Source organism: Mollisia scopiformis (assembly GCF_001500285.1).
Source record: "Mollisia scopiformis unplaced genomic scaffold LY89scaffold_2, whole genome shotgun sequence".
NCBI classification, from domain to species: domain Eukaryota; kingdom Fungi; phylum Ascomycota; class Leotiomycetes; order Helotiales; family Mollisiaceae; genus Mollisia; species Mollisia scopiformis.
Window position 1 is genome coordinate 1,481,202 of NW_017263582.1, and position 16,655 is coordinate 1,497,856.

The 16,655-nt window shown below is 47.8% G+C and overlaps 7 protein-coding genes across 7 annotated transcripts; 3 read left to right on the forward strand and 4 right to left on the reverse strand.

Moving 5' to 3' along the window:
• The first annotated feature begins 228 nt into the window (after positions 1 to 228).
• Positions 229 to 1,266, forward strand: LY89DRAFT_680219 (Rpr2-domain-containing protein). Its single transcript, XM_018214030.1, has one exon. It carries the CDS (start codon positions 267 to 269, stop codon positions 792 to 794), a length of 528 nt encoding a protein of 175 aa, XP_018077827.1. The 5' UTR covers positions 229 to 266; the 3' UTR covers positions 795 to 1,266.
• Positions 1,267 to 1,360: 94 nt separating this feature from the next.
• On the reverse strand, positions 1,361 to 2,342 carry LY89DRAFT_680220 (uncharacterized protein). The gene is made up of 2 exons (XM_018214031.1): positions 2,256 to 2,342; positions 1,361 to 2,202 (listed from the first exon to the last, which is right to left on the reverse strand). The coding sequence occupies exons 1-2, from the start codon at positions 2,326 to 2,328 to the stop codon at positions 1,418 to 1,420; spliced, it is 858 nt and encodes a 285-aa protein (XP_018077828.1). The 5' UTR covers positions 2,329 to 2,342; the 3' UTR covers positions 1,361 to 1,417.
• Positions 2,343 to 2,434: 92 nt separating this feature from the next.
• LY89DRAFT_183436 (uncharacterized protein) lies at positions 2,435 to 3,364 on the reverse strand. Its single transcript, XM_018205638.1, has one exon. It carries the CDS (start codon positions 3,234 to 3,236, stop codon positions 2,493 to 2,495), a length of 744 nt encoding a protein of 247 aa, XP_018077829.1. The 5' UTR covers positions 3,237 to 3,364; the 3' UTR covers positions 2,435 to 2,492.
• Positions 3,365 to 4,747: 1,383 nt separating this feature from the next.
• Positions 4,748 to 6,756, forward strand: LY89DRAFT_777221 (Rhamnogalacturonase A; the record flags this gene model as incomplete). The annotated part of the gene is made up of 10 exons (XM_018222125.1): positions 4,748 to 4,964; positions 5,012 to 5,111; positions 5,166 to 5,272; positions 5,328 to 5,340; positions 5,394 to 5,458; positions 5,510 to 5,547; positions 5,628 to 5,756; positions 5,816 to 5,900; positions 5,952 to 6,396; positions 6,448 to 6,756. 10 exons carry the CDS (start codon positions 4,748 to 4,750, stop codon positions 6,575 to 6,577), a joined length of 1,329 nt encoding a protein of 442 aa, XP_018077830.1. The 3' UTR covers positions 6,578 to 6,756.
• Positions 6,757 to 7,190: 434 nt separating this feature from the next.
• Positions 7,191 to 11,166, reverse strand: LY89DRAFT_606318 (uncharacterized protein). The gene is made up of 2 exons (XM_018210418.1): positions 10,548 to 11,166; positions 7,191 to 10,483 (listed from the first exon to the last, which is right to left on the reverse strand). The coding sequence occupies exons 1-2, from the start codon at positions 10,760 to 10,762 to the stop codon at positions 7,285 to 7,287; spliced, it is 3,414 nt and encodes a 1,137-aa protein (XP_018077831.1). The 5' UTR covers positions 10,763 to 11,166; the 3' UTR covers positions 7,191 to 7,284.
• Positions 11,167 to 11,726: 560 nt separating this feature from the next.
• LY89DRAFT_680224 (alcohol oxidase) lies at positions 11,727 to 13,331 on the reverse strand. Its single transcript, XM_018214032.1, has one exon. It carries the CDS (start codon positions 13,261 to 13,263, stop codon positions 11,776 to 11,778), a length of 1,488 nt encoding a protein of 495 aa, XP_018077832.1. The 5' UTR covers positions 13,264 to 13,331; the 3' UTR covers positions 11,727 to 11,775.
• A 1,746-nt stretch (positions 13,332 to 15,077) lies between these two features.
• LY89DRAFT_728223 (uncharacterized protein) lies at positions 15,078 to 16,655 on the forward strand (the record flags this gene model as incomplete). Its single annotated transcript, XM_018219243.1, has 8 exons — positions 15,078 to 15,125; positions 15,264 to 15,374; positions 15,422 to 15,458; positions 15,506 to 15,526; positions 15,631 to 15,680; positions 15,738 to 16,022; positions 16,083 to 16,174; positions 16,223 to 16,655. The coding sequence occupies 8 exons, from the start codon at positions 15,078 to 15,080 to the stop codon at positions 16,653 to 16,655; spliced, it is 1,077 nt and encodes a 358-aa protein (XP_018077833.1).

A 16,655-nucleotide genomic window follows, 5' to 3' on the forward strand; every position in this document is an offset into this window, starting at 1 on the left:
ACTCGAGTCGATCAAAGAAGGAAGAAGATGGGGTAGGTGTTGCAAAATGTGGAAGAGGTTGAAGGAGGAACGTTGAGGCTGAGCAAAGGACGAAGTTCATATGGAGGGCAGCGCAAGGGCTTTTGACGCGGCTAAAACACGCTAGCCCAAATAGGTCTAGTAGTAATACCCCTGCCGCCAGCCTTATAGTCACAAAAATACATTTGAGAAAGCACCATATAATTTCAACGACTATTGAAAACACCATCCACATTCAAGAACTCAGTATGGCGAAAGCGAAGACCTCCAAGGGAGCTGTCAAGGTACCCAACAAAGCTGTTCATAGTAGAGTCTCATTTCTCTTCCAAGCTGCATCATACTTGGCGACTCAGCATTCCGAACCGTCTGGCACGAAACAAACAGCTGCTGAAGCCTCAGAGACACTTGAAAAACCTGCCGAAAAAGTTGCCACGAGACCCCTATCACGCCGGCTTGCTTCCGACTTGCGCTCAGTCACACTTAAAGCTCAATTGCGAATTTCACCGCAAATGAAGCGTAAGATATGCAAAAATTGCGACACTATCCTCATTGACGAATCCACCTGTATGAACGAACTGGAGAACAAAAGCAAAGGTGGCAAGAAGCCTTGGGCAGATATCCTTGCGCGGAAATGCAATACTTGCGGCGTTGTGAAGAGGTATCCTTTGAGCGCGCAAAGACAGAAAAGGCGTCATCTTCGAACACAAAATGGGGATATAGCTGCTGAGAGCGCACAACAGAATAGTAACACATCAGAGGAAAGAAGCTTGAAATGAACAATCAAGAGGCATGGTCGAAGAGCTCCGTCTTGCAGATACTAATGAGAACAGCCCTTGGAGGGAAGACAGCGCGTCAAAGGGCCGCCGGTTGGACCAGCACTACTGGACGCGTTCTGATCATATACGATCTTACTGGGGAAAGGAAGTCCTGAAAGAAAACAGCATTTGCCCAGGTACAACTCTTCCTCGAGGAGTGGAATTCAGGCATAAGATTGCTGCAGTACCGGGGGATATCTAGCAGCTGGGTTGCAGCTCATGGTCAGATCGAAAACATGGTGGTTTGGAGGAGGAAATATTCTTCTGAAAGACGAAAGCGGCCGCACTTTAACCTTGTTCTTATACTCCTACGTAGGTTGAGTTCTCAACCCGAGGAAAAGCCGGAGAGAAAGCTGCAATTCCTTGAGGACAAATGCAATGCACCTTAATTCTTACTACAAGACAGTCTACGCAATCATAAGGTGTTTGATAGCTACTTGCACATAAGAATCCTTTACCATGTTTGTGATTAAGTGAAACGTGAAGTCCCCTTTCTGGGGAAGCTCAACAAGATGAAACTCATTTGTCTAAAAGTTGTCGATGGGTATCTATGATTGTTCATTTCTTTAGTCTTTCTCATACTCCTAGCCATCCTCGTCTTCCACTTCCTCCATCATTACAGCCCTTGGATCTTGCTGCGCAGAATTGCTATCCTCCACACTATTACTACTTGCTTCTTTCCTTGTACCCATGTAACCTGCCTTCTCAAGCCTATCCGCTTCTTCAGGTTCAACCAATCCCCCAACGCCCTTTGACTTGTCTAACTTGGTCCTAACAGCCGCAGGAACGAAGGCTACGGCCTCCTTCCTTAGATCTCGCACCATCGGCTTTGCCTCATAGACAGTCTTTGCAGCCTCCATAGCAGTCGCAGGCTTAGAATCACCTTGTCCAAACACTCTGCCATTATCCCCAAGTGGAGTATTGTTTGCATTCGTGCCTCTCTCCTTAGCCATTTTCTCTCTCCTCTTTGAGTACCATTTATCAAGCACTTCCTTAGGTATTGGCGGCGGAGTATCTCTTGGCATAGGAATGCTCTTTACGTCTTCGGGTATATCTTCCTCCTCACTCTCACTCTCGTCTCTTCTCCTCTTGCCTAGAACTCCACCGCCTCTACCTCCTCTGAATCCTCCTCGATCACCATCCTCTCTGGGTCCACGGCTAAATTTTGGTGCCGCATCACCAAGCGCTTCTCTAGCTTTCTTGACAGCCTTCAGATCTCGCTCGAGTGACTCAAGAACGGTCTTCTCGTGGGAGGTCAGCGTGCCACCGCTAGTTGTTATAGCTTTCAACTCATCGACCTGCTTTTGCAGACGGTCTGGGTTCTTCTTGGCAAGCTTGTCATTCCGCCGCGAGGCTGCTTCCGCTTTCCCTGCAGAAAAGTTAGAAATCAAAAGGCACAGAATCTGTTATTCGAGGGCTTGCCTTTCTTGATCGCCTTGGCTTTCTCGGCTTTCCTTTGGGCTTGCGCCGGGTTGATAGATCTCTCTTTCGGCATCTTGTAGTTGAACGGCGCAAAGCATCTGAGATATTAGGAAGTCGAGGTTCAATATAAATTCTGCCAGAATCTTGCTATTTTGAGCTTACCGCTTTGATCACGTGCACGCACTTTATTTCATGGTACCCATTTTGTGGATCTTGTGCATTTCATTCATCGAGCTATTATTTTACAGATGATGCTACAGAAGTGTCCGACATTCGTCTCTCCCGATCCTGAAGACATCCATTGGCCATGTCATTGATGACAGAAAATGTCAACTGCCAGTAGCTGACCTCTCCCAGTGGAGTTTCTCTCATGTGGCATCTCTCATTCCAATCTGAAAACCACCAATGATTTCTGCATCTGTCTCCTTGGTCCAAGCACGTCAACAATGGTACATTCCTGCTCCTGACCTTCGACTCCGGTGACCTGTTCCCAGACAAAGGTTCGAATGCCCACTCGAACAGTTTAATCTGCTCGAGGCCTTCGGGAAGTTGCTCCGTGCATCCTGATATCTGGAGCTCTCTTAAGTTTTCGAATTTGATCAACTCCAAGCCTTGATTTAGCCGGAAGGATGAATCAATGACCATGTATTTGAGCTTCTTGCAGTCATCCTCGACTTGTTTGATGTGTCGAACAGGCTTACGTCCGAATGTCGCCCATTGGAACGAAGCAGTGTCAAGCTCAAAGCTAAAGTATAGCGGTGCCCGAGATTCCAAGGATGTATTGAAGGATGGTTGATATGTCTTCAACCCTTCACGTCGTGCCTCTCTGGAGACATGCAGTATGGTCGGGACGTCCGAACTGATACATTGGCGAAGCCGTCTGGACCACTCGATGTTCACAGTTCGAGGCTCGATTGCAAGGGCAAAGATCTTGAGCCGAAGCTCGACTGGAAGCCGAGGAAATGATTCGAAAGTGGCCATGGGTTGAGGATGTGCGGTATGGATGTTTAGTGGATAGTCGGACTGGCCGAAGATGTAATGAGACGATTTTTCCGGAAGTAGTAAAGAAGCTGCGAAAGTTTGGATGGACAGCTGAGCGATCAGTACATGGGCAGATACATATGGCCTTTGATGTGGCTCAAACCAGCACGTGTGGACTCACGTACGGCCGTTGAAGGCCTTTACAGCGTTCGGTCTCCATCTTCGAGCGGATGAATTGATTGCGAGCTGGATTTGATGGCGATTTTGGAAATCCACCAGGAGGCTCTCCTGAGAATGTTTTCCCGACTTGTACGTCCGTACGCTAAGTCGGCGCATTTCATTCGCCAGAGGCCGTGCTTTGCCTCACTCCGACACAACACCTCCAAAGGCTTAATTCACATCCGAGCGGCCATTAAACTTGACCCAGCAGCTCGGATCTACGCCCGTACCAGGAGATAGTTGACCCGCTCCCCAGATTCCTCCACGCGTTTGATCTGTGTTTTGGTGAGCGAGGAGGCGTTGCTCACGAGACCAGATGGGGGTTTTCATGGCAGCCACGTGATGGTGTATTACTACCTAGGTAAGCGTCTTGTCAGACTGGACTTGGAAAGGTCAACTGTGGAGACACTCTAAAGTAAGCTTCTTTTCCAACTATCCTGGTTCATACCGGTATCCAACACGGAAAGTCGATCTGAGAAGTGCGGTTGTGGCGCGCAAAAGGCGCTACCTTTGAGGAGGGTTGTCAGCCTTGCAGGTTGCACGACAGATGATCCCATGCCAAGACGGCGTAACTTCTGCTCACACCCTTCAGATCTTCTCTCCACAAATTAAATAACACTTAAATTCTCCGTCTGTCTGCAGGCAATCTTTACGAGAGGAACCTCGTATGGGACAGACTTCTACCTACAAAATACACTGGATGTCCATACCACGGGCATGACCCCTTATCATACCGAGCAGGATCATTTTCGCAAATTAGGAAGCCTTATATTACTTCTGAATGGGGCCCAATATATTTCAAACACCTCTCCAATTTTGTTTTGCGCGCGGGCCAAGTCTCAATCAATGTGTTATCCTGAGAAAAGGAGTTGTCTATGTCTTCAAGTGCTAGTCTACGCTGCGTCGCTTCCTCTTCGATTTTCCCTTCTAGTGCAAGAATTGAGTTCTTAGATACGCATTAGGCAAATGTAGTCTCAAGAGGACTCCCAGACGACTACCGGCTCCATCCCGTTCCCCGCATTCTTCTGCTGCAAGTTCTTCCTGTAACTTGGCCAAGAGGACCCTTCGCTTGACCCCTGTTCTACATGGGGACTTTGTATTCGTGGAATCCACAGCAGTTTACCGCAGAAACGATGTTTCAATCTTGCAATTTCCGATAAGGAGATGTTGTGCTGGTCAGATCTCCGCACCGATCATGGACCTCCATAAGAGGTTGATAATCATAATGTTGCGAATACTTTCTTCTCCAGCGGTCTGATTCATTCTTTCTCAGTTCAGTCCTCCTGTCCAAAATGAAGCTCAATCTGGTTTCTCTTCTTGCGACTGTTCTTTTGTCGTCAACTGTGAAGGCACAGTTGTCTGGCACAGTTGGGCCTACTACGACTCGAGCTGCAAAAGAAGCTGTCAAAGTTTGCAATGTCCTTGATTATGGCGGAGTCGCATCAAAGACTTCTGACATTGGACCACCTCTTGCATCTGCATGGGCTGCTTGCAAAAGCGGAGGAGAAGGTAAGCATTGTTTGTCCCTGTACTTCACTCTAACTAAGAACGCAAAGTCTACATTCCATCCGGAGACTATGGCATGGCAACCTGGGTCACATTGACTGGTGGAACTGCCGTTTCCATTCGACTCGACGGTATCATCTACCGCACAGGGTGAGTGATTGAATGAAATTGCGACATCGGTGCTCTTTTCTAATGTTTATGTAGTACTGCAGGCGGAAACATGATCTTTGTCGAGCATACAACCGATTTCGAAATGTACAGTAGCACATCGAAAGGGGCTATGCAGGGCTATGGATATGTCTTTCACGCTGGTGAGAGCAACCCAGCTCTACATATTACGATATATACTAATGGCATAAACCGCAGAGGGTGAATACGGGTATGTTGGGCTGAATTCAGAATGAGAATTTCTCGCAGCTAACCGCCACCAAGCCCCCGGCTCTTGCGCTTATATGAAGTTGTCGACTTTTCTGTTCACGACATTGCGTTGGTCGACGGTAAATCCCAGCGTTTTCTGATCCCAGAATGACTGGCTGACTTTCGTGTAGCACCTGCATTCCATTTGGTGATGGACACTTGCTCCAATGTACAACCCCAACATTTCCTCTTCACCCAGGAACTGTGCCAGGAGAAAGATCAAAAAACATTTGGCTAACGGAAATGTAGGGCGAGGTGTACAACATGATAGTCCGCGGCGGAAACGAGGGTGGTCTGGACGGGGTTGATGTTTGGGGAACCAATATCTGGATCCACGATGTCGAAGTGACGAACAAAGACGAGTGTGTTACTGTGAAGGTAACTCATCAGCCTAAGCATAGTTCTCTAGCTGGTGCGCTGCTGATCATCTCAACCAGAGTCCATCTAGCTTCATTCTCGTTGAAAGCATCTATTGTAACTGGTCTGGTGGATGTGCTATTGGATCTCTCGGCGCAGACACTGGTATCACATCTCTCCTTTTTTCAAGTACAAAAAGACTAATCCTTAATCTAGACATCCACGACATTGAATACAACCACATCTACACTCAAAACAGCAACCAAATGCTAATGATCAAATCCAACGGCGGCTCCGGCTCCTTCTACAGCGCCTCCTTCAACAACTTCATGGGCCATTCCAACGCATACACTCTCGACATCGACGGATACTGGTCAGGACAGTCGGTCGCCACAGGAGACGGCGTCCTCTTCTACGACATCACATTCAACCACTGGCACGGAACCTGCGCCGCCGGCGCAACACGCGCTCCCATCCAAGCGCTCTGCCCCTCCGGAGCTCCCTGCTACGACATCACGATCGAGAACTACTACATCTGGACCGAATCCGGCAGTGAGGTGCTGTATAAGTGCGAGAATGCTTACGGAAGCGGTGGCTGCTTGAATACTGGTAGCTCTTACACCACATATGCTGAGACGACTAAGACTGTTACTTCTGTTGCGTAAGTTTGCTCTTGATCGAAATAAGGAGGTTTAGTGCTGATAGATGATAGGTCTTATTCTGCTACGACTATGGCTGCGGACCTTACGGCTGGCTTTGGACTCACGACCAGTATTCCTATCCCTGCTATTCCTACAAGCTTTTACCCTGGCTTGGCCCCAAGTAGCGCCCTTCTGGGATAGAACGACTTGTAGTGCGAGCAGATCGAGGGGAGGGAGGGCAGTAAGTTAGGTGTATGTGTGTATGAAACTCCATGAGTCGATTGGAGAGACGATCTTTCTTGTAAATACTTCTTTTCGTGTTGTACATATTTTATGTTTCATGTATATACGATTTGAAATCCATAAACATTTCTTGTTCGGGGAGAATTGCAAATAATCCGAACTGAAATTGCATTGTCTTCTAGTGGGTAAGGGCTGTTATTTCGGTTCAGAAGATGGCACTTCGTATTGATACATTGATCACTGGATGTCCGAATCACCACTGGACACTACGGCATGAGACGTAGAAAGCCATTGTTTAAACAAGATACGATACACGATCTTGAAACCTTGTCCGTTCCCTGGTTAGAACCTCAAATTGTCAGGAAACCCAAGTTATGAGGTGAAGTTGTCCTTAAACATTTGTAATTTGAAACATATCAGCATGTGCTTTTCCAGCATTCAGCGCAAGAATAACAATTAGATGATAAAAAAATAGCAGTCAAGTTTTTAATTCACAACTACCTATTTATGTGCATTTCCATCACATCCAAAAAACCCCCTCCACCGACGTTCATACACGCAGACCCCTGTACGCCACGCTCTGCCCATCTAATAATAATAATACACATCTTTGAAGTACCACCGCCATTTTTCCAGATATGTGCAGTATCAAGATACCCTTCCCTTCAGTAAGGTGGCTTGGCTACATTGCCCCTCTGATCCGCCCCACTAGCATCGATTCCCTTCAACAAGCTTTCCAAATCCATGACCGGCGTACCGTCATTGCCCCATGAGGACGAACCTTGGTAAATGAGGTTAGGTCTGCCCTTCTCTGACCGTTTGACGCTTCGACCTTTCCGTAGCGTGTCTCCTGCTCCAAGGTCCGTGTTTGCAGTCCCCTCACCAGTAAGTGACGATGGAAGAGGTGGTACAGGAGGAACTGCATCGAGATCTTCATCAGACTCTCGAGGCACACTCGAGTCTGCGAGCAGTACTGGATGAGATGAAAGGGGGCGGGAATGCTCCCCAGCACTGGCAACTCTGTCGCGAGATTTTGATCTGGATCTTTCGTTCGACCCACGCATGGAAGCCGAACGCTCCACAAGCGGTACATTTGGCATCGGAGGGTTGTAAGACACCTCTGAAGCGGTGAAGTCATAACTGACCATACTCTCGCTGCTAGCATCGCTATGAACACCCATTCTGGTCCCAGGTGCACTGCTTTGCTGACCTGAAAGCACTCTCTTCAGCGCATCAACGCGAGTGACAGAACCGCGGCTCGAGTCGCTTGCTGGGCCCAAAGATTGACCATTGGCTTTTCTGAGCTTCTGCAAAGCTCCAAGACCACCGACAAGACCGTACGCAGAAGAGCTCGGTCTACCACGAGTATCGACGTTGCCATGCCCTTTCGGCGATTGAGATCCGCTGTTCGTGACTCCATTCTGGTTCCCGTTGACATGGAGGAAATTGCGATGTCCAGAAGTGATGTTTGTGCCGGATCTGGAGCCATTGAGCGAGACTGTCTTACTCCCTTCCTGAGCAACAGCGATCACGAAGTCCCTGCTCCACTCTGACATCATTTGGTCTTTGACCTTCTCTGGAATAGTGTGTGTGTTTTCACTGGCCGTACCTGTCGTTCCTAAGATGGGATGGCTGAAGCTACGGCCAGGAGACGTGGGTGCACTAGGTGGTGGCGTCGCCAAGTTGGCTGAGTACGATAGAGCGATTAGGGTGACCATCTGATATCGATCATCGAATGGCCGCAGTGCTTCCGTTTCAATTTCTTCAAGTGGCAACGCCCGAGGTGGAAAGCTCTCGCCAGGAGTCCCTATCTTCCCAAGACCAATGGGAGGGCAGCGCACTCTATCAATCCAGAACAATTTATTTTGACGCCGGCGGATCTCGTTTTGGATTGCTCTGCCGATTGGGGAAGTGTCGAAGTCAAACTTCTCACTCAAGACCCAGAAATACCCATGACACAGACTGCCCATTCTGATCTTGGCAATGGGAGTATCTGCGTCCAATATATCTTCTTGGAGGCGGAAGATCATGGGTAAACCATTTCGCACGGCATTGACACCAAGATTTTCGACAAGCTTGGCAAGCAAGAGATGTAGAAGGACAATGTCTTCTTCGTATTCCACGTACTGGATTGCGTTTTCGTAAACAGCAAGATGAAGCAATTGTAGAAATGTGGTCCGAGAATGCTTCACTGGCTTCTCTCGGTGGGAAGCATTGGATACTGCACGTTTCGTCAAGTTGGTCGCAGAATCGTTCCGATTGCCTTTGGACAGTGCTTTAGACTTTTCTTCAAAAACACGAAGATCAGCTCGAGTCATCTCCTTCTCTAGCCACGTGAGCAAAGCATCGACGTAAGCTTTTCGAACTCTTCCATCACTATCTCTCAATAGCCATTGCGTTCCTTCCCAGACCCGCACGGGAACTCTGTTTCTACCCAAACTTCCAACGCCAGTGAGCGCATTTGTGTGACTTGCGACAGTGATTATAGCTTTGATAGCCTCTAGCGCCATGAGCTTTGCGGTGTCAAAGGAGAAGAATCCATCCGTAGTGGGGTCTTCAGCGAGGTTTCCAGAAGAAGCGATGGCTGCTGTAGCACCATTTGGATTCTCAATCGCAGCCACTGCATTTGGGATACTGGACATCGTTGGCGGTTTTAGTCTCAGCAGGACGGCAGCAACCATGTCTGATATTTGATCCGCATAGTAGACGTGAGTTGCCAAATCGCCTATACACTCTTGCAACCTGATTGTGACTTCTCTTCTCAATTCAGTTGGTGCCATTGCAGCTCCTACAGAAGTCGTGCTTCCAGATATGTCTTGGTTCGCCGACGATCCATTGCCTTGTTGGGTATCCAATTGAAGTAGCTTCAAAACTTGTTGTATCAAGCCAAGTAGCACATCCATAACACTCAACCCGATAAGATTAATGTCCGACTTGAGAAGAGAATCAATCATCGTCGCCAAAACTAATTGTTGTTGCAAGCTTTGTTCAGCAATATCCGCACGAGTCAAGGTATCCATCGTGGTTACAAGAATGACATATCGATCCTGGACTGGTGTCCATCGAGAAATCAACTCATAGACTCTGGTCGCCCATCCTCTCCAGTGCCCTGTATTCGACTTCTCGTCGATAACCTGCTCGTGCTGAGAAACTCGTTCCGCGATGAATCTTAGTGTCGCCAACGTAGCTCCATGAATTTGAGACCGGTTGTTGACCACAAAGATCTGTTTCAGACACTGCATAGCTAGCACCCCTATGTCTTCTTCTGCCACTTTATCCGCATCTGCAGTAGTTCCAGAAAGGGCCGCAGCATTTGCTTCCGTGGCAGTCTCAGCCGTTCGTACAGTTGCGACACTCGTTCGCCGTCGCAATAGCTTCTCGGTATCTATTTTCTCCTCCAACTGTACTCGGTGCTCAAGAACGTCAACAAAATCTTCGTTATCGGTCCACAAGTTTTCGAGTAAAATCGGCACTATCACATTCAATTGTCTCCCTGCAAGTGATGCCAAGGCTTCAGACGAGGCAACGCTCTTAATGGCTTCCAATCCCACATTTCTCCATCGCATAGCTACTGGAGCACTAATGGGTTGTTTTCCTGGTTGCTGTCTTGTAGAAGCAAAGGAGGCATACATCCGGACAATTTCTTCATACTGGTGTAGATATTCCTGGTCTGCCGAAAGAGACGCTCCGTCATGATTCTCGCAGAAAGCCTCGAATGTCGCAACAGAAGACTCGACCATAGTGATATCGCGCGAGCGGAGTATGATGCTTAGGATTTTGAGCACGTAAGGCGCATAGAGAGGTAGGTCTCTTGGTGCCTTCTCTATCAAGGCAGCCAAGATTTGGAGCGTAACCTGAACATTTCTGTGCCAGCATCAGCTTGCAGCTCACCAAATATAACATGAAAGACTATGAGATATATGTATACCCTATACGTGCCCGCCAGACATCGCTGGCCGTCTTCTTCTCTAAAAACGCGCCCACTTTCTGCACCTTGCTTCGGCGTGTTGTGGCATAGTATAGCAGGTAGCTCAGCTCACTGGAATTGGGCTTCACGTCAACCGCTCCTTTTGTAGTCTTGGGATAGCATTTCAGTATGAGGACTTGATGCTTTGGGCGACATTTCTGCCGTATGGCGTGCATTTGTTATGGCCGCGTCAACACCGGTTGAGTTCGGATTTCGCAGGTTGCGCGATGGATCGTTGGGAATTGGTTGGTGATGCTGATAGATGATCGTGAAGAACATGAACATAAACACTGCCCAGGCACAGTGATTGCTTGATCTGCGACTGTCGCGGGTATTTCATGAAGTCCAGGGTCAGCTTAGATGATATCGAGAGTGAGGTGGTGAAATGATTGCTGATACCCGTCAATATTTCTTGGTCCGGGAGCCACGTTTAAGGATTAAGGCAGCCGGACTAGCGCCTGTTGGTCCGAATCAGCACAATGACGCGGGTCCCGCTTCATCAGCCTGTCTCTCTCAAATCACACACGTTTCCACGAGACTGGATGGCGACAACGATCTTTGCAGACAGCAACTTCATAAATCATCACATATCCACAGAAGTCGCGCAAAGATGCATGTGCCGATATCATTTGAAGTTTGTTTAGCCTTTTCGCGCTTCTCGAGGACCTGCGTTGCGCCTCCTGAGCACCTTATGACTTGAGCGTATGATCTCACATGTTGCCGGCCTTAGCTTCACGGTTTAGAAACGAGGAGCACCTTTCTGGTAGCTATATTTCTTCCTGTGCCTTGGGATAGGCTAGATGACTCAAATCGAGATTGAAGACTCAGGTACGAATGTTTCACATATTCTGGAGAATTCCTGTCGGTGAGCAGGAAAACTATCCCCACTCCAGACTCTGGCGCAAGGACCATAAGTGCTTCCTCTTCCTTGATGCACTACATCTCGCACTTGTCACTCGATTCACGGATGTCGAGCACCGCACATGTCTAACGTCGAGCGTGTATGGAGAATATCTCCTATTCACTTGACGTGCGAGCTCATGTAGGCATTTGAGGTGACAGAGTTCACCAAGACAACAAGAGGTCAATGAAGGCAAGCCGACGAGCTGCTTAGACTGTACGCGCAATCACTTATACAGAACGGCTATTGCTAAATCATAGGATCCATCACTATCACATCATTCCTTTCTCAGCGGATCGATGTAATTCCGACTTTTGCAGTCAAATGATCCTCCTTGATAATGTCCGCTGCTCTTTCAGCTACCGCATACACACTCGCTTGAATATTCCCTCTAGGTATCATCGGGAAGATACTGGCATCCACGATCCTGAGATTGCAAGTGCCATACACGAGGAGATGCTCATTTACCACGCCTCCAAGCTCCTTTGGTAACATAGAGCATGTGCCTGTAACGTGATAGTGGGAGACGAAGGTCTCTTGGACGATTTCTTTGGCGGTTTCAAGATCATTTACTGGCTTCTGGGCATGGATTCGGCGACCATCTTTCTTCAGCAATGATGCCATAGGCTCAGTGGCCGCAATAGTCTCGAGCCATTGAGTGTGACGGCCATGGAGTTCTAGATCCAGCGGATGAGAGAAGTATCGAGGATCAATTGTCGGTTGAGCTTCTGGCTTTGCCGAATTAATATGTACCGTTCCTCGCGACAAAGGATGATTCAGTACTGATACGATACTGATATAGTTTCCATCCTTGCCCATGCCGTAAATGCCTTTGCAGTGAGGGCCGTCTCTTGGAACAATCTGGAAAGGTGCCATAGTATATTGTCCAGAGGCATCGAGAGGGTTCAAGAGCATCTCTCGAATGATCTCAAATTGTTGTTTCTGAGAAGGAATGTTTGAATATTCATGCTTGTCAATGTACGTGTCGAGAAGTTGCTCCATATCAGCTTTTTCCAAATCAACCAAAGGCATGAACGCAGACACAATGGGTACTCCAGACAGCGGGCCTGCTTTAGCCGCCTGATAAGCTGCCATAGCTGCGCCAGCGATCTCCGGGTTGCGGAGGACGTCACCAGATATTTGGTCATCTGCCACCTCCCAAGAGAATGGAACGTATCCGTGGTCTTGCAGATTCTCTCCCACGTTTGAGTTGTCGATCAGGGTTTCGATTCCATAGGTTTTCAAAATATTTGAATCGCCAATTCCAGAAAGCTCTAGGAGCTGGGGCGACTTGATCGTTCCGGCCGCAAGTACTACCTCATGACCTGCTAAAATGTCTTTTCTGCTGCCATCCTTTGTTTTGACTTGCACGCCACGAGCAGATAGTTCGTTTGTTGACGTCTTTTCGAGCAAGATCTTCTCTACCAAGACCTCTGTTAGGATGCGGAGATTTGATCGGGTTGCAACCTCTTTACTCAAGTAGTCTGCACCAGCGTGACTTCTCGCTTTGGTAACAGGATTCACGATACCAGGATTGGTAAAAGCGCCGTTAGCAACTCCAGAGATAGGATCGCCTGTCAGTTCATGCTTCAAAGTTGAAAATGTCTTTGGCCAGGCCTTATTGAATGGTGTGTATGCATCTGGCTCGCCAAAGGATAGTTGAATAGGTCCATTGGTGCCTTGGAGCTTCTTGTCCACATACTTGAGAGCAAGGTCTTCTTGGGCAACTTCTGATGGCAGTGTCAAAGTATGAAATTTCCTGAAATACGGAGCCATTTTGTCCCAGCTCCAGCCTGAGTTGCCAAGCTTCTCCCATCCATCGAACCCAGACTTTGATGGATAAATCTATGCAAAGAACTTAGCCAGTGCTCACCGATGGACGAAGCACTCGTGCATGATCAGTCGGGAAGCCCATTGTACTACTTACCACCATACCAAGGTTTATAGCAGTTGACCCTCCAAGAACTTTCCCCTTCGGCTGTGCGATCTCGCGGCCCTTGAGGTACTTCTGCAAAGCGGTTTAGACCGGAACTCTGTCACGTGCGAATCTGCTTACCTGTGGAGTGCTCATAAAGCACCAATCAAAGTCTGGATCATCATACATACTAGCTGCCAGACCAGGGGTGACAATTCTGGGGTCATGAAGACGATTGGCACCCGCCTCGAGTACCAAGACTTTCACATTTGGGTCTTCTGTCAGGCGAGATGCAACAACGAGCCCGGAAGTTCCACCACCTATTACAACAAAGTCGAACTTTTCTTTGTCTAGAAAGGCGGTGAATTCCGGAGGGACGATTGAGGAAGACATGGCAACTCAAAAATCAGGTTTGGGAGATGTGATGGATTGCGAAGGTTAATGGCTTAAACTTTCACGAAATGCAGGAAACGAAAAGGAGGAGAGAAATGTGCTGCGTGGAGATATTCCAAGCTATCTCGGTTTTTGTCTTCAGGGTGCTCTTCTCCTAGGGCAAAGATACACGAATCGGCTCACACGCGAAACAGGCAATTTAATGACTCGGGGAATCCACTTCTTCTACCATTTTCAAGATCCATGTAATCCTTAGCTTCTGTTTATGCTAACCATAACCGCTAGTCACGATTATCCTACGAACATCGAACGAGAAGCATCAAGCATGTCGTTGGCCACATCCAATCAAAAATGCGCGAGATTTCGACTCTGAATGGTGGGTCTATACGGCCATTTCCGCTGTCAAATGGGTAACTGATTGGTCCATATCTATCGCAGAAGCAGAATGCTTGAGGAACAAGTGGAGAAGTCCCGCTTCCCAAGCCACTAAATATGCAATCCTCAGACGTGATAATGCATAATCGCCATGGCAAATCCTGGGATCTAGGATAATCCCACAGCTTCATGAGGATGGCGTGCCCCCTGACTTGATGTTTTGATCGTCGCTGCTCGACCCGCAGACGTTTTCTTCTGCATATCATTCCCAATTGGTCCTTTGTATCAGTTATTAGCTCCCTCTTGGAGGCTGGTATGAAGCCGTTGACCCGTCGCTAGCATGCTGTGCAGGAAAGTCAACGGGAAAGCTTTGTGACGGTTCGACTATGATGAGTCAGTAGCTGCTTGATCCGTTGATCTGCTTACACAAGATTCAAGATATAAACTTCGTCTTGTTCGCAGACAGACTCTTCCAAACTCACCTTGTTGTTCGTGTTCAATTCATTTCCGCCGCGGCGCATCTGCTTAACTTCCACATCTCCTGAGGTTTTGGCTACATTTAGTACATGACTCGTACCATCTGGCCCCTGCTTTTACAAACTTCAATACCATGTCCATGGCACAAACCCTGAATCCTTCACAGACAAACGCAAAGGGTCCACAAATATTGATGCTGCGAGCTGCTGATCATGCAGGAGAAGAGAGGAGCAGCGGTGTTTGAGCATGGGAAGCATGACATGATCGAAAATTAACGAAGATCTTGGTGAAAAAGTCGGCGGAACGTCGCCATGCCCAATGAAAGCTAGGTATACAAGACTCTTCCTCTAGTTCTGGAGGTGGTTTGACTGCTAGGACTTCTATTTCTCACGGTTGACGACATTTGTTAGAGCGTGGTGGTAGAGTGACGATGGCTTACGATTTGAGTGTCGCGACTGCACGAAATCCTCTGATCGCGGTATGTTCAACGCTATCCTCCGCCTCATACCTCCTTGGAGTCAAAGCTTTCATGGGAAACTTTCTCAGGGCTGGAAAACCCTGAATAGGACATGATCCGGCTTTCAAGAGATAGAATTCAACTGATTTGGATGTATAGATCACAGTCTTCGTAGCGATTGCAATTGCTACTACTGCTTTGCGGTTCGAAGCAAGGCGGATGAGAAAAGTTCCTTTGGCGGCTGACGATTATCTGCTACTTGCTGCTCTTGTGAGTCTAGCCTATCCATAGCCACATCTGACGCTGACACTTAAAAGTTCTGTTTATTCATTAGTGTAGGGGATCAGTATGCTTGTATGTATGATCTAAACAAAGTTTCAATGACAATGCTAAGTCTCTAGGTGTCATTGCGGGCGGAGTTGGTGAGTTTCCTCTTAGCATGTATGCGGAAAAGTCTTCCTGTCTCAGACATGGTGCTACAGCTTCGTATGCAACTCACATTGTTGTTATACTAACCCTTAGCCAGGACGACACACAGTGGATGTCGACCCCTTAGATGTAGTGAAGACATTGAAGGTAAGTAAGCTCATATTCTGGAAAGTTGGGCCGATTGCGACTGCTTACACAATCAAGCTCATCCTCCCATTCGAAGCGCTATACGGCATTACCCTCTGCCTAATCAAGAGCTCTATCATTTGCTTCTACTTCCGAATATTTGGAAACACGAGATCTTTCCGTATATCCGCATACGTTGTACTCGCTTTCATTGTTTGCTGGGCTTTGAGTGTCGTCCTCGAAACATTCCTGCTCTGCCGACCAGTAGCGTATAATTGGGATACCAGTATCAAAGGAACATGCGGAGATAGAAACACTGTCTACGTCTCTGCTGGAGCATTGAACGTGATTACTGATTTCATGGTAAGTACATTGATGATTGGTCCTGTGGCAGATATAGAGTTCGAAACTGACAATATGCAGGTCATGTCCCTACCAGTACCCCATATTCTCACCCTCCAACTCAAAATGAAGAAAAAACTTGGTCTTCTCCTTATGTTCTCTCTTGGACTTTTGTATGTTTCACCCGTCTGCTGTTTCCTGCGTACACTCACAAAACACAGCATAACAATCATATCTATCATCCGTATCAAATCCCTCCAAGTAATATCTTTTACCGACCCCACCTATACCCTCCCCATGGGCCTTCTCTGGACCACACTTGAGCCCTGTCTCTGTATCATCAACGCAAATCTACCAATGGTTCGCACCTGCCTCGCTACATATGCCCCAAAAGCCTTCGGCTCGACCAACGATCAAACTTCGCGCAAAACACCGCTTCCAGGACAGAGTGGGAGTAGATCAGATCCTTTCGATTTGATCAGAGATGATAGATTCGGAGCAACCGATATTAAGCTGGGACAGATTGGCACGGAAAGTAGGATTCATGCTGGGAGGAGGAGTCAGCCACTTGGAGATAGTGATAGTGAGAGGTATTTGACGAAAGGAGATAACCATATCCATGTAGGAAGGAGTGTGGATGTTGAGTCGCTTTAA

Bases quoted from the DNA above. Each gene is read 5' to 3' on its own strand.
- LY89DRAFT_680219 (XM_018214030.1), top strand. From the start codon at position 267: ATGGCGAAAGCGAAGACCTCCAAGGGAGCTGTCAAGGTACCCAACAAA.
- LY89DRAFT_680220 (XM_018214031.1), bottom strand. From the start codon at position 2,328: ATGCCGAAAGAGAGATCTATCAACCCGGCGCAAGCCCAAAGGAAAGCC. The intron at 2,203-2,255 runs GCAAGCCCTCGA...ACTTTTCTGCAG, and splicing joins AGCCAAGGCGATCAAGAAAG to GGAAAGCGGAAGCAGCCTCG.
- LY89DRAFT_183436 (XM_018205638.1), bottom strand. From the start codon at position 3,236: ATGGCCACTTTCGAATCATTTCCTCGGCTTCCAGTCGAGCTTCGGCTC.
- LY89DRAFT_606318 (XM_018210418.1), bottom strand. From the start codon at position 10,762: ATGCACGCCATACGGCAGAAATGTCGCCCAAAGCATCAAGTCCTCATA. The intron at 10,484-10,547 runs GTATACATATAT...ATGCTGGCACAG, and splicing joins GTCTGGCGGGCACGTATAGG to AAATGTTCAGGTTACGCTCC.
- LY89DRAFT_680224 (XM_018214032.1), bottom strand. From the start codon at position 13,263: ATGGCTCCGTATTTCAGGAAATTTCATACTTTGACACTGCCATCAGAA.